At 51.5% G+C, this 15,346-nt stretch overlaps 1 protein-coding gene across 1 annotated transcript in view; it reads left to right on the top strand.

The window, feature by feature from the left end:
• The window catches only part of PREX1 (phosphatidylinositol-3,4,5-trisphosphate dependent Rac exchange factor 1), a 176,695-nt gene that overhangs the window by 105,012 nt on the left and 56,337 nt on the right, over positions 1-15,346 (top strand). Inside the window, 4 exon segments of the mRNA XM_047744760.1 lie at positions 1,510-1,643; positions 8,487-8,605; positions 10,434-10,583; positions 12,688-12,835. Coding sequence (XP_047600716.1) covers positions 1,510-1,643; positions 8,487-8,605; positions 10,434-10,583; positions 12,688-12,835 — 551 coding nt within the window.

The following is a 15,346-nucleotide window of genomic DNA, read 5'->3' as shown; positions in this document are numbered from 1 at the left end:
AGAACCAGTTCCCCTTCCTGGGTCTCAGAAATAACTGAGTCAGCGTCCGTCATCGGGGTATGAACTCCTCTTTGGTTCTGGGTGTGTCGTGTTTGGGGAAAGAGACTCTGTACACACTTCTCCCTCCCTCTCTCAAGTTAATTTCACGTGTCATTCTTCCTCCTCTGTCATCTGCAGGTCAAACGAGCTTCCCTGAACCCCTCTTTTGTGGAGTGTCCCTGGGGCCTAAATGTCAGAGACACCTCATTGTCCGCCTGTTGCTGGGCCTGGTGCTAATCCTGATGTGTGGCTTTGAGTACATGGTTGGCTGCTAAAGAGAGAGAGGATGGCATGAATGAGGGAGAAGTTGATTTCTCAGCAGCAGAACAGGCTGGGAGGGAGGGCGTGGTGGCTCCCTCCAGCCCCAGGTTCCTTCCAGCTTCTTGTTCCTCTGTCGGCTACAATGTATGCCACCACTCCAGCTGGCGTCCAGCCTGTGACAAGAGGGAAGGGAGGGAGAGGAAAGGAAGCCGTTTTCTTTCAAGGAAATAGTGTAGAAATGGGGCGCATGGGCCGTATGTCAATCACGTGACCACATGGGCACAAGGGATGCTGGGAAATGGAGTCTCTGGTTGGACGGCTGAGAGCCAGCTGAACTCCGCTCCCGCCACAGGGCAGGAGCCTGCCCTGCTGGCATCCAGGGCCCTCCTCGGTGTGTTTCCAGCCTCCTCTCCTGTAGCACTTGGAGAGCTCTGCACCCCACCTTGGTCCTCCCTGAGCTCCAGACAGACCTTCAGGAGCCTTTTCTGACCCCCTCAGTGGGAACATCACCAAGGTGCAGATAACTCCACGCCCGGCGAGCATCCTGGCCACCCCCGTCACTTAGCACGGATGGCCCCCTGGAGTTTGAGAACTGTTTCCATCTGTGTTCATGGCTGTAGCTAGAGGAGCTGCTCCAAGAATCCTGCCCTGATGGTGTGCACACTGTGTTTATCTCCTGCTCTACAGGCATTTACTGAGCACCTGCTGTGTGCTCTAGAGGGTGACAGGTGCTGGGGAGACCGTGGCAAATGCTTGATCATGTTCCATAACGCTTCCTGTGCTTATGGAAGTGGCATTCTAGTGGTGGTGACACCTTCACAAGTCAAGACATAAATGAGGAAGGGTAGGCAAAAACAAAACAAACATGAAAAACCCCAAATCCCAAGCAAGAACCAAACCAAAATAAAACCGGATGCCAGCTCGGGCTGGGTGGGTCATTTCCCCTCCCCGAGCCCAGCTTTCTCTTCTATGAAATGGGCTTCCCCTTGTGCTCCTCCTGGCATGGTTCCGGCGTGCTCAACGGGCAGAAGCCCCTGATGAGATTGTTGGGATTTTTCTGTCTGCTGACAGATTTCCTGCAGTGGCACGTTTAGGTTTTGGGAGGCAAGTGAGGCAGTGGTAGGTTCTGTGTCTGGGAAGGAAGGGGATATCCCCGAGTGCTCTCCTGGATTTGCCAGCTCATTCCCTCTCCCCTCGTCACTCTCCCAGGGCTCCAACCTCACAGACATCTGCACCCAGCTCCTCCTGCAAGGGACTTTGTTAAAAATCTCCGCTGGCAACATCCAGGAGAGGGCCTTCTTCCTCTTTGACAACCTCCTTGTCTACTGCAAGCGGAAATCCAGGTGAGTTGCTGGGGCTGGGGCTGCCCAGGTGGGCCTGGAGGCAGGGATTCCGTGGGACCTTGACTGTCTCTCACAGTGACACCTTAGGCTTGTCACTTCCCTCTCTTGGCCTTCCTTTTCTCTTCTGAGTTGAGGGGTTCAGGGGATCAACACTGCCTAATAGAAATATAATGCGAGCCTCACGTGTTATTTAACATTTTCTAGCAGCCACATTAAAAGAAATAAAAAAGAAACAGTCAAAGTGAATTTCAATAATGTATTTTATTTTTTCCAATGTATCTGTAAATGTTATTTAATGTCAACAACCAATGTACAATCGATTTTTTGAAAATCATTAGGAAGGTATTTTACGTTTTCTTTGTACACGAAGCTTCAAGATCTGGTGCCTATCTTACACTTTTAGCACATCTCATGTCATCCTAGCCCCGTTTTAAGTTCTCAGCAGCCACAGCAGCTGTATTGGACAGTGTGGATCTAGATGGTCATAGAAATTAGGGGATTCTTTGTGACACTAACATCCTCTGATTCTAAGATCCAAAGGTGGGGGATTGAAGGGCATAGGGCTTTTTGACTGTTAAGCTTTTTGAGGGACAGGAGAGTATCTTTGTCACCTTTGTATTTTTCCCTGGAACTTCCTACACTTTGTAGAGTCAAGGAAGTGGATGGATAGGTGGGCGAGTGGTAGACACGTACAGACACGTGCCTGACTGTGAGTGTGCATGTTGGGATGTCTGGGCAGATGGGAGGAGGGATGGGTGCATAGGTGGGGCTCGGAGGGTGAGTGGTTGGTGGATGAAAAGGGGCGGGGACGATTGTGGATGGATGTGTGAACTGATTTGCCGATGGACGAGTGAGTAGATGAAGGAGCAAGTGGGTGGGTGGTTGGGGGTGTAGGAGATGGCTGGATGGAGGGATGGACAGAAAATTGGGCGAATGTCTGGGTGTTTGGTAGTTGGAGAAGTGGATAAGGACGTGATGAGCTGGCAGAGGTGTGTTCAGATGTCATGGTGAGTTGGGGCCTTCTTGTATGATATTTAAATGAATGGGTGGGGGGAGGGATGGTCATAAAATGGTCATAAAATAGTAGATAGAAGATCAGTTGGGTGGATGGATGGATAGATGGTTGATTGGTGGTTGTTGGGGTGATTGGATTCTGGGATGGAGGGTTGGGTATTGAATGACCAAGTGGGTGGATGGGTGGGTGGATGGTTGGAGAGAGGGAGACTTTCGAGACAGAGGCTTAGGGGAACCAGTGGCGGCTGGCTGGTTTGGCTAGGTGGATAGTGGACTGAGAGATCCCTGTCTTTCAGTTTTCTGAAGAAGCCCGTTTGAATCCTCTTTCCTGTTACCTTATTTTAGGGCTGAAACAGTGACTTTCCAGAGACTTCTTTACTCCTTTATCTAGGAAAAGCTAAGGGTGAGGGGAGGTCCAGACCCTGGGGCCTACTGTCAGCATTGCTTCCACCTTCCTCTGGGCTCTCAACTTACTGTCTTACTTACTGTCCCTGAGCCTCCTTTTCCTTGTCTGTTTCTGCTGGGCTCTTCAGGTTGTCGTGAGGAACCTTTTCACGGGATGAATGATGGCGTTCCTTGTGTGTGTGTGTGTGTGGGGAGCTTTTCTTTCTCTTCCAGCCTGACCTCTCTGAGCCTCAGTTTTCTCTTCTGTAGAATAGGGATGACAAACCCCTTCTTACAGTAGAGTTTGATGAACAGCCAAGCTCCTTACAGTTCAGTCCCTGGTCGCACTTCTCTAGCTCTGACTTTGCCTTTCTTTTCTCCGTTCCCTTCTGTGCAGAGTCAGGCGATCATACGCCTCTCAGAGCGATTATGGGGAGCAGAGGTGTTAGGCGCACCCGGTTTGTAGTTAAAGCTCACAAAGTCAGGGTTAGCTGCTATCCCCTTACTGCTAACTTGCCTCCATCTGTATTGGGTTCCTGTTCACGCATAGGTGCAGCCCCAGGCACGCAGTAGGCGCAGGTGCAGCCCCAGGCACGCAGTAGGCGCTTCAGCCATGGGCCCCTTCCCCTCTGCCCTTCTTCCCTGTTCTGGGTTTGGTCCTTCTGGTTGAAGACCTTGGCCTCCCTCTTCTCCCATCTCCCAGAGCGTGTCTTCCTTATTTGATGCTTTATTCCTGCCCACTCGGTTTGGTCTCTCTGCGTCTGTCTCGTGTCCCCTCCAGCCCCACCCCTGAACACCCCGTTTTTCCTTCCTCCTTGCTTTCTGCCTGTTCTCGCTGGGCGCATCCTGGGAGTCCTCTGCCCCCACTGCCAGCCGCCCTGAGCTGTCTGAAGCAGGCACTTTTCTCAGAACACCAGGGGCTGTAGAAAACAGAATGTCCCTTCAGGCGTGTGTGAGCGGCTCCAGCTCTGGCTGGCTTTGCTCATCTGCCGGCCGCCGGCCCTTCCTCTGTCAGTGTGGTCGCACCTGTTGGAGCAATAGCGGCCAGGGATGCTGTCGCTGCTGGATTTCATGTGGGCCTTTTGGAGCTGGCCCTGGGGCTGCCGTGAGCTCTTTGAAGGCCGTTCTCCGCGCCAGTTCTGTGCGTGAGCCAGGCTGGCTGGAGGGAAAGGGCACATCTGTCTCCTGAGAGAACGTGGCTGGCAGCCAGCGTTCCCATCTTGGGATGGGGATCCAGGGGGCCGGCCTCCAAGACGGGACGTCCCAGAGGGATTGGGCAGGGGTGGATGGGGCTGCCGGCCTGACTGATGTGGTCACAGGAAATGCCTGTCACTGCTAGGTGTCTGCCGACTAACGGTTTATCTTTGCTTGAGTCACGTGGGGCACCGCCTGTCCGGGACACGGGTCAGGGAAGGTCTCTGACTCAGAGTGTTTCTGGCCCAATTTGAAAGTAGAGGCTCCTTGGATATCAGAAGCGGAAGGAGTGTTCTAGGAGCCCACCTCCCCATTCTTCAGAATGGGAAACCGAGGCCCCCAAGAAGAGAATCCATGAAAAGCTCCGTCTCTAATACCTCGACTGCTTGTTTGTGTCTTAGAGATCGAAGTACTTAGGGACACCAAGACCCTGCCACTCACTGGCCATGCGGCCTCGGGCAAGTTACATCAGCTTTTTGTGTCTCTGTTTTCTTGTCTGTTCAATGGGGATAAAAGTAGTCCCCATCCGAAAGGATAGTTCTTATAGATGAAGTACGATAAAGCATGGAAATCAGTTAGAAGAAGGCCTGGGACGTGTACGGAAAGGAGAAGAATTACCACTCTCTGTCTCCCTCTGGGGGCTCTCGCATCCCACTCACACTTCACTCGGGCCTAAAGCTAGACTCGTCATTTTCCTCACAACTCCTGTCCCAGACCTTTTCCTCGGAGTCTTCCTCATTCAGAGTGAAGGGCACCTTGGTTGACCTTGATGCTGACCTGCCTCACCCCACACCCACTTCTTCGGCAAGTCCTTTCCATTCCATCCCCAAACTTTGGCCAAAACTTAAGTGTCATTCCAATAAGAACTCCAGGAGGGAGTTTTCATGTATGTATGTGTCAGTGGTTGTAAAATTTACCTGGAAACATGAACATGGCCTCCACCATTTTGAAAAAGGGCAAAGCTGGGGACCTCGTGCTGCCAGAAGTCCGGCTTACTCGCAGCCGAAGTGATTAAGACAACGTCGTATTGGTGCCGAACCAAAGAGTTTAGTGGACTAGAAGAGCTAGTTCAGCAGTAGACCCCCGTGAACGTGATCATTTGAATTTCAACGGAGGTGCCAATGCGTTCAATAAATGATGCTTGGTTCATTTGGTATCCCATGGGGGAAAATGAGTCTTGACTGTTAGCTCATACGATGCATAAAAAGCCAACTTCAGATGGATCATAGATTTAAATGTGCGGGGTAAAGCCATCAGGTTTCCAGGAGAAGGCATAGGAGACTATCTTCACGATCTGGCGGTAAGCAAAGATTTCTTAAATAGGACAAAAAATGCCATTCTAAAGGAAAAATGGATTCATCAGATTATGTTAAAATTGAGAACTGCTCATCAAGAGACACTGTGACAAGAGTAAAAAGTCAGCTATGGACTAGGGATCTTTGTGATCCATATAACTGATAGGGGATTCACATCCAGAATGTATCAAGAAGTTCTAGAAGCCAAATTTGGCACTCTGTCTCTTTTTATAAATAAAGATTTATTGGCACACGGCATGCCCATTTGTTTTGGTGTTGTCCGTGGATGCTTTCCTGCATCAAGGGCAGAGTAGAGTAGTTGACACAGAGACATGGAGCCCCCAAAACTGAAAATGTTTACTCTCTATGTGGCCCTCTTCAGAAAACATTTGCTAACTCTTGCTAGAAATCATTAAGAAAAAGATAACCCAACAGAAAAATGCTCTAGGGGCAGTCCTTTCACAAAAGCCCATGGCCCACAGGACTAAATGGCCACTACACATGAAAAGGTGCTCAGCCTCGTTACTCACCAGGGACATGCAAATGGAATGTTTAATGAGTCACTGCTCTGTGCCCACCAGAATGGCCAACACGGAAATTAGCTACAGAGGATGGGGAGCCACTGGAACGTTGCTACTCTTACCAGGGACGGGGAGAATTGGTGCAACTCCTTTGGGAAACAGCTTGGCATTCTCCAGGAAAGGCAGTCACGTGCATCCCTTGTAACTCAGCAGTTCAGCCCCTAGGTAGATCCCCTGCAGAGATGTGCACGTGTGTTCTTCATAAGACACATGCAAAGACAGTCACGGCTGCGCCAAACAGGAAGCAACCGACATACCCTTCACCATCACCCGTGGTCATTCCATGTATGTGAAGTTCCAGAACAGGCAGAGCGAAGCCGTGGGGTCATAGGTCAGGAGAGCTGTGACCGTTGTCAGGGGCGGGGAGGGACAGGGCAGGGGGTTAGTGACTGGGAAGGGGACACAGTGGGGGGCTTTCGGGGTGTTTACAGTGATAATAGAAGTGTGCTCACTCTTTGAAAGTTAAATGAGCCACATCTTTCTTTGGGTATTTTTTTCCCTGTATGGATTTTATACTTTCATGAAAAGTTCATGGAAGCTTGTATACACATGTACCCGAGTAGGTAGGCCTGGGTAGGCGAGCCCAAACCATGGCTCTGCTCAGTGGCTTCTAGTTCCCCCTGCTTTCTGCTGGTCCCGCCTGCGGTCCCTTCTCCGCCACAGGGAGTCCTTTATAATCTAGATCAGATCGTGTTCTTCCGCTGCTCAGACCCTCTGCGGCCCCCACCTCACACTGGCAGGAGGAGTCCATCTTTACCACGGTGCATAGGTCCCCGCAGGATCTGGGCCGTGTGGCTGCTCCGACCCCTTGCCCATACTCGCCCTCGCCCACTCACCTTCAGCCGCCAGCCAGCTCGCGGCTCCTTGCAGCATGGCATGGGGCTCGTGTCCTCTGCCTGGAATGCTCCTCCTCAGATACCCTCCTAGGTTCCTCCCTCACCTTTCCAGCGTCTTTGCTCCAAAGCCACCTCTTCAGGGAGGCCTCCCCTGACCAACTCTTCCTCCCCTGTCCCAGTTAAAATCATGTCTCCACCCTCCCTAACCATCACCTTGCTTTATTACAATTGTTTTTACAAACTTTCAATATTTTAATTAAAAGCATATACATTGCATTTTTAAAACATTCTTTTCATCAAGAGCCGAGGTCTCTTCTTTGAGGATAAGTTCACCCTTTTTTTAAAAAAATCTTTTTATTTTTTATTTTTAGTATGTATGTATGTATGTATGTATGTATGTATGTATGTATTTATTTATTTATTTATTTATGAGAGGCAGAGAGAGAGAGAGGCCGAGGCAGAGGGAGAAGCAGGCTCTGGGAGCCCCACACGGGACTTGATCCCAGGAACCTGAGCAGAAGGCAGACGCTTAACCGACTGAGCCACCCAGGCACCCAAGAATAAATTCACTCTGAACACAAAAGCAACTTACCTTTATCAACTTTATCAAGTCTTTCCAGAATAGTCACTTAATTTTCAGAGAGACAGCTCTTTCCAACATTCGTATGTCCTCACATACAGTACACAGTTTGCCAGTTTCAGTGACAGGTGCACATCAGGCAAACAGATCTGAGAACATGACCCACTTGGCTGAGCAGATGGGCCTGCGCCTACCCCAGAGTGGCCTTCAAGCCCTCAGACTTCATTCTCTGCTTTATTTTAACCACACATTTAGCAATCCTGATGTAACTTGGCTTTGACTTCTCTGCTTAGCGTCTGTCTCTGTGCCCCCTGCCCCCTTGGATTGGACGATGAGTTCTCAGAGACTGTTTTTGTTCACTGTTGCAGACCCAGTGCCTAGTGCAGTGCCTGGCACTCAGTGGGTGTTCTCGGAAGTGCTTGTTGAATGCATGGACGTGTGACTCCTCTTGGCCCCAACTTGGCATCCTCTCTGCAGGAAGGACTGGTCAGATATTTGTTGAGTGACTGAGTGAGTGGTTGATTGACTTGGGTGAGGGCATGAATGGTGGGCAGGGGGATGTGGATGGTTGTGTGGACAGCCTACTCTGGGCACACTTCTTCTCTGGTCTGATTTGAGGCAGGACCCTCTGTTAGACACTCTGAGAGCCTCTACCGACCTTATTGCCAAGAGGAATGAATTTCTGCTGCTTTTGGTTAGTTTCTCATCAATGTCAACTGTTAGCTGTGGCTCTGTGAGGTCAGCAAGGCCTATTTTCCAGATGGAGGAACTGCATCTTGGAATGGGGAAGAGACTTGTTCAAGTCACCCAGCCACCAGCCGAAAACCCATGCTCCTGAGCCCAGTGCAGTGCTCCTGCCATCTCCGGGCACCCTTCCAGATTACCGCTCTGCTTCCCTTTGCTCTTGCGAGCCCTCTTAGGTGAGACATAGGGGTTGTTGATGTCCCCCTATCTTTCAGGGTCACCGGGAGCAAGAAATCCACCAAGAGGACCAAGTCCATCAATGGCTCCCTCTACATCTTCAGGGGTCGAATCAACACTGAGGTCATGGAGGTGGAGAATGTGGAAGACGGGACAGGTAGGCCCTTGCCCAAGGCCCACCTGACCCCAGCCCCACCTGCTCCGTGGCACAGTCTCTGTTTCAGTTTTTTCTTTACTCTTCTTTTCTGTTTTAGAGGTTGGGAGGGGCACAGGGAGAGGGAGAGAGACAATCGTAACAGGCTTACGTGCTGGGCTTGGAGCCCCATGTGGGGCTTGATCTCACGACACTGAGATCATAACCTGAGCTGAAATCTAGAGTCCGGTGTTTAACTGACTGAGCCACCCAGGCGCCTCTTGGTTTTTTCTTTTATTTGAAATGTAACCTCCCTAAGAAAAGTATCTAAAACATATGCACATCGAGTGAACACCTGGGTTGTCACCATTCAATCAAGTCAGTAAGTAGAACACTGCGTGCACCCTGAGAGCTCCTCACATACCCCTCTTGGGCCACAGCACCTCCTGCCCCCCAGAATTAACTGTCCAAATTGTGTGATGACCATTTTCTTGCTTTTTTTAAAAACATTTTTATTTTCCAAGTATGCATTAGTAAACATCTTTTTTTTAAAGATTTTATTTATTTATTTGTCAGAGAGAGAGAGAGGGAGAGAGAGTGAGCACAGGCAGACAGAATGGCAGGCAGAGGCAGAGGGAGAAGCAGGCTCCCTGATGAGCAGAGAGCCCGATGTGGGACTCGATCCCAGGACGCCGGGATCATGACCTGAGCCGAAGGCAGCTGCTTAACCAACTGAGCCACCCAGGCGTCCCGTAAACATCTTTTTTTTAAAGATTTATTTATTTATTTGACAGACAGAGATCACAAGTAGGCAGAGAGGCAGGCAGAGATGGGGAAGCAGGCTCCTACCAAGCAGAGAGCAGGATGTGGGGCTCGATCCTAGGACCCCGAGATCACGACCTGAGCGGAAGGCAGAGGCCTAACTCACTGAGCCACTCAGGTGCCCCTGCATTAGTAAACATCCTAATGAAAATTTGTTTCAAAACTTTCTTTAAATAGGTATATTATATGCGTACTAAGTGGGTCTAAATAGGTACATGTAGTTACATAGATATTGTCTTATGTATCTATTTAAAGGGTTGTAAGATACTGTGTGTTCTTTTGCGTCTCACTTTGCGCTTCTGCCTGGAGGGGTCTGCGGGGTGTTGGTTCCCTCTGCTGTGTAATGCTCTTATTCCTGCCTTTGGTGATAGACATTTGGGTCCTTTCTGCTGTTGGCTATTATGAACAGTGAGGCAGTGAGCAGTCTTGTGTGAACCTCTTTGTGTATGTGCCCTTGAGTTTGGCGAGGGCAGAAGTTCCTAACTGGTTTTGAGACACAGACTTCTTTGGCAGTGTCACAAAACCTGTGGACCCCTCCTTGGATTTAGGGTATGGACAGCTTCCACTTTCCTGGAAAACGACAGCCCATTTTCAAAGAGTCCCCATCCCAGCCAGCAGTGTGTAGGGGCCCCGAACTTGGCATTGTTGGCCTTGCACTAGGTGTTAAGTAGCCCCAGTGTCCGGATGAGATGGACAGGGAGGCTGGGATGTATTCCCAGGCTCCAGGACTCCTGCATTTGTACCCAGACTGTGGGGTCTTGAAGCCCCTGTAATTGGTGTGTGTGTGTGGGGGGGTGTCTTTGTTTGCAGGTCTTCTGTTCTTTGCAGAGAATAGAGAGGAGAGGGAGTGAGTGTTTGAAGAGTTGCGAGTTCAGCTCTCAGACCCTGATCCTGCTGATGCCCCTGCCCCCTGTTTTTCTGGAGTGAGATGTGCTGGTCCCATGACCTTACTTTCAAGCGAGTAGCGGGGAATGTTCAGAGTTTTAGGCTGAGTCTGGGCTGACCCACCTTTGCCTTCTGCCCCTGCCAGCGGATTACCACAGCAACGGCTACACTGTCACCAACGGCTGGAAGATTCACAACACGGCGAAAAACAAGTGGTTCGTCTGCATGGCCAAGACCGCAGAGGAGAAGCAGAAGTGGCTGGACGCCATCATCCGTGAGCGGGAGCAGCGCGAGAGTGAGTACGCCCTCTCCTGGGCCTCCAGCTCTGGGGGGCTGTCCTGGGATCCTGGCGTGTATATGGCTTCCGTTAGCCTGGTCACTTCTGCCGAGGGAGGACTGTGTCCAGGGAAGGGGCCTAGGCTACAGGACGCGGGTCACTGAAGGGACAGAGAGCTCCAGGACTGTCTTAGAACTTGGTGGTATCTTGGGTCACCTGAGGGCATCTGGTAGTGCCCATTCAACAGATGGGGAGACTGAGACCCAGTGGAAGGGACTTGCCCAAGGGTCAGGGGTCATATGGTTGGTCACCCTGATTCTTGGTACCCTTCACCCTTGTGGGCTGGTAGCTGAGACATTCTCTCCATGCCTCTCTCTCCCCCACCGGGTCTGTTACCTTCAGCTGTGCTTCTTTTTGCTTAAGACTCAGATTCTGCCTCTGGGAGGAGGCTCCTTGGGGGTTGCTTACTAACTGTGGTCCCAGGTCTCTCTGGGCCCAGGCTCCCTGGAGGCCCTTGCATAAGTCGTGCGGGGCTGGGTATGGTAGGGACCTGGGTTGTTGTGCAGAGATCTGGGAAAAGGGAGCTGTGCTATGTCTGGGGGCAAATTACTTTAGTCTCCCAGATCTCAGTGATGCCGTCTGATAAGTGGGGATAAAAGTTCCTACTGCACAGGGTTGTAATGGTGCTAAATGCAGTTTGGATTTGACCATCCTTGGGAAATTTGACACGTGATCCTAAAAACCCTGCCTACCTACCCCCCCCACCTTTGCAAAGGAGGAAACTGAGGCACAGTTATCTCTGTATCTGCAACCTTCTACTTGGGTGTGTCATAGGTCCCTCACACTTTCCCTGTATAACCAGAACTTCTAATTTCCACCATCTCCCCCGCCAAAGCTGGAGGTTCCCCATCTTAGTACCTGGTTCCTCCCTTTGCCTGATGCCTCAGTTTGCGACTCTTGGTCCCAACCCTGATTTCTGCCCACTCCCCAGATTCAGTATATGGAGTCCCTTTACTTCCACCAAATCTGCCCACTTCCCTTTCCCCGCTACTTCCATCCATGAGCAAGTTACCGCCATCTCTCAGGAATATTGGCCCCACAGGGCTGGATCCCTTGTTTTTCCTTTTCCCTAGAGAAGCTAGATTTTAAGTTTTCAGGTGATATTTCTTGATTTTAAATTTTGTATGAAAAATTATGCAGGTGACTTTAAACCAAGCTACTGAAACTGGCCCCTGGTTGGCAAGCTTGTGAGCTCTGAAACTGGGCGGGGCTGGGTGTGTGCTCAGGACGGGGGTGGGGTTCAGGGGTGAGGACTGGCCTGGGTGTGGCTGATCCGTGTATTTGTGGTTAGAACGGGGGCCTGTGGTCTGTGCAGGGTATATGTGGTCACGAGTAAGGTGTGGCCTCAGTGGGCCTCAGTCCTTAGAATCGGGTGTTGTCCAAACTGTGACCTCAGGGCTGGGTTTCCAAGGGTGGTGCGTGGATCATGAGCACAGATGTGGAGCCAAACTTTCTGGGTTGAAATCCTGGTTCTGCCACTTCTAGTTGGGTGAACTTAGACAGATAGCTTCATTCCTCTGGGCCTCCATTTCTTTATTTGTGAAGGGGGGATAACTTGGCCTTACAGGTTTCTTGAGGATTAAGGGGCACATAGTAGGCGCTTCCAGCATTTTCTCTTGTTATTTTTCATTGCTGTTGTCAGGAGTGGACAGGGTCCAAGCAGAAAATGTAGACAGGGATCTGGTCAGGGTTCTCTGTATGTTGTCTAAAGAAATGGGCAAATTTTTATCCCTGGTTGGAAGGAAGAACTCAGTAGGCTTTCTGATAACCTCTGAATTTGGAAACCCATGCTCACGTTGAAGGGTTGAATGAGCTTGACTGTCTGTTACCCTGGAACTTAACCTCTCCGGACCTCGGCTTTGCCGTCTGTGAAATGGGGGAGATCAGCCAGCCGCTCCTACAAGGTTATGTGGGGAGTCACTGGCAGGTGCCTGGAGCAGGGGCTGGCACTCTATGAGGGCTCTGTACGTGACCCTGGTGGGGGCTTCCAGGAGCTGCGGGCCTGCCCTCCTCTGCTCCCCAGGGCTGGTGCTCGCCTGGGTGCTGACTGCCCCCTCTGTAGGCCTGAAGCTCGGCATGGAGCGGGACGCCTACGTCATGATTGCAGAGAAGGGAGAGAAGCTTTACCACATGATGATGAACAAGAAGGTGAACCTGATCAAGGACCGTCGGAGAAAACTGAGCACCGTCCCCAAGTGCTTCCTCGGCAAGTGAGTGGTCCCAGCTGGGCCTCCGTGGGGCTCCCGCGCTGGTCCCAGGCAGCTGGTGCGCCAGAGTGTGCCTGCCTGGCTCTTCCCCAGGAGCCCGGGGGGCGGAGCCACTAAAGCACTCCGTGTCCTCGGTTAACAGACCTCAGGAGCCAAGAAGAATTAGTGGGGGCCCCATATCGGGTCTTTCAAATGTTTCCTTCCAAACTCGCCACAGAATGTACATTTTATGTTGTCACGGTGCACACATCCCTGTAACATATGACTGAAACCAGTTTCACAGAACTTACCGTGCTGGGCACGCTCTGAAAGTATTTGTGTCTTTTCTGTTCTGTTTTCTATTCTGCCTTGTCCTTTGCATGTTATTCATTTCTTCTAAGAAATGATGTGAAGCCAGACGGTGGCATTGATTTCACACACTCCTGATGGGTGGCCCGTCATGGATTAGGACGCTGCCCCCACACTCACAACTGGACCCACTATACAACACAAGCAAAGAGGTTCTGAACACAGGGAGGGCACGTGGGAGTTGCCGGAAGCACCGCAGAGCAGACGTGGGTCTTGGCATCAGTCCGCATGGGCTGCTGTCACCACGCATTGCACACTGAGCAGCCCAGCAGAAACTAACTGCCTCGCAGGCCTGGAGACTGGAAGTCTGAGACCAGGGCGTGAGCAGGGCTGATGTCCCGTGAGACCGTCCTGCCTGGGTGTGAGGGCAAAGTGGGGAGGCACCTGGAAGCTTTCAGGATTTGAGGGCCTCTGACATCTCTGGGAAATACATTCCTTCCCAATAAGAAAACATTTTACCCCCGCCCCCATTTTATAACCAAGGATCAAAGGGGTCAGAGCCCTGGTGTGTCTTAAACCCAGAGGCAGATTCACAGTCCCACCAAAATTGCCAGGCTCTGTGCCGCCCTGCCTTGAGCTCGACACGGTGGTGGACGCAGAGGGTGCCAACCTCACGGAGCCTGTGGAGCCTGTGGTTCTGCCGGGGAGAAGGAAGTTGGCCTGGGAGGCAGGGACTTTATTTGGAACGTATTGACTAATAACCCATCCACTTCCCAAAAGCTTTGAAGAGCCTTTGGATATAAGCGTGTGTGTTCTGATCTTGACTCAGTCCAGAGGAGAGGTGATTTAGACAAAGGCAGTCCCCATGGTAAAAGTGGGGGAAGTGGTTGCATTCTGGATCATTTTGAAAGTGACCGCATTTGCTGGTTGGGTGAGAAAAGAGTTGAGGATTGTAAGCCCTTGGAGGGCTGGAGTTGCCACTGCTGTGAAGGGGAAGGAGACGGATGGAGGAGCAGGTTTTGGGGGGTGGCTCCTCTAGGATGGGTGCCCTTGGGACTCTTAGACACCCGGATGGAGAGGTTGACTTGTTAGCTGGTTATAGATCTTGACTTGGGGAGAGAAGACTGGGTTAGAGAAGTAATTGCGGGGCATATATGCATTTTAATTTTTTTTTTAAGATTTTACTTATTTGACACAGAGAGAGAGATCACAAGTAGGCAGAGGGGCAGGCAGAGAGAGGGGGGAAGTAGGCTCCCCGCTGAGCAGAGAGCCCGATGTGGGGCTTGATCCCAGGACCCTGAGATCATGATCTGAACCGAAGGCAGAGGCTTAACCTACTAAGCTACCCAGGCACCCCTATTTTTTTTAAGGCTTTATTCATTTATTTGAGAGACAGCACAAGCTGAGGGGAAAGACAGAGGGAGAGGGAGAAGCAGACTCCCTGCTGAATAGGGAGCCTGATGTGGGACTCGATCCCAGGACCCCAAGATCATCGTGACCTGAGCTGAAGGCAGATGCTTCACCGACTGAACCACCCAGGTGCCATCAGAACATTTTGATGGTTTTTAAAGCCATAAGACTGAAATCTGCAAGGGGACATGTGGGGAGAGCTGAGGCAGGTACTGGACCTTGGGGCTGGCATCGGGAGGAAGGAGCCTAAGAGGGAGCAAGCAGAGAGGCAGGAGGCACCCGGGGCGAGTGTGGCGTCCTGGAAGCTAGGCAAAGATGCAGACACAGGGCCCAGCGGCAGCCAGTTTTGGACAGCGGAGGTGGAAATGCCCGGAGGACGTTCAAGGGCCAGTGTTGACCTGCCTCTTCGGAGACCAGGTGTGGAGCCAGGGCTGAGCTCCTTGGTCACAGCCCGAGTCTTATGGTGGAAGGGGCAGCAGGCAGGAGATTTTGTGGGGTGGCTGGGCTCCTAAGCAGTGGCTGGGGGCTGCCCTGGATCGGGGGTGCCCTGTTACCACCCCAGCTCGAGCTCCAGGAGGGTGTTTGGAGAGAAGTCTGGGCCCCAGACCTGCGGGAAGCGGGGCAGGGGCGGCTTGGCTCGTCTCCACCAGCTGGTCTTTAATCCCTGGGCAGAAAGGAGGTTTTTCTCTCTGGAGGGGGCTTACTTCCAGGCCCCTGGGTCAGACGACCTCTCCGCCTCCTGCCAAGCCCCTTGGGGAGCTCAGTGCGGCCGGATGGGATAACCTGCCCATGATTAGAGTTTCAGCGGAGTGTTCT

Source organism: Lutra lutra, chromosome 9 (genome assembly GCF_902655055.1).
Source record: "Lutra lutra chromosome 9, mLutLut1.2, whole genome shotgun sequence".
NCBI lineage: Eukaryota > Metazoa > Chordata > Mammalia > Carnivora > Mustelidae > Lutra > Lutra lutra.
This window is presented reverse-complemented; position numbering and strand designations above follow the sequence as displayed.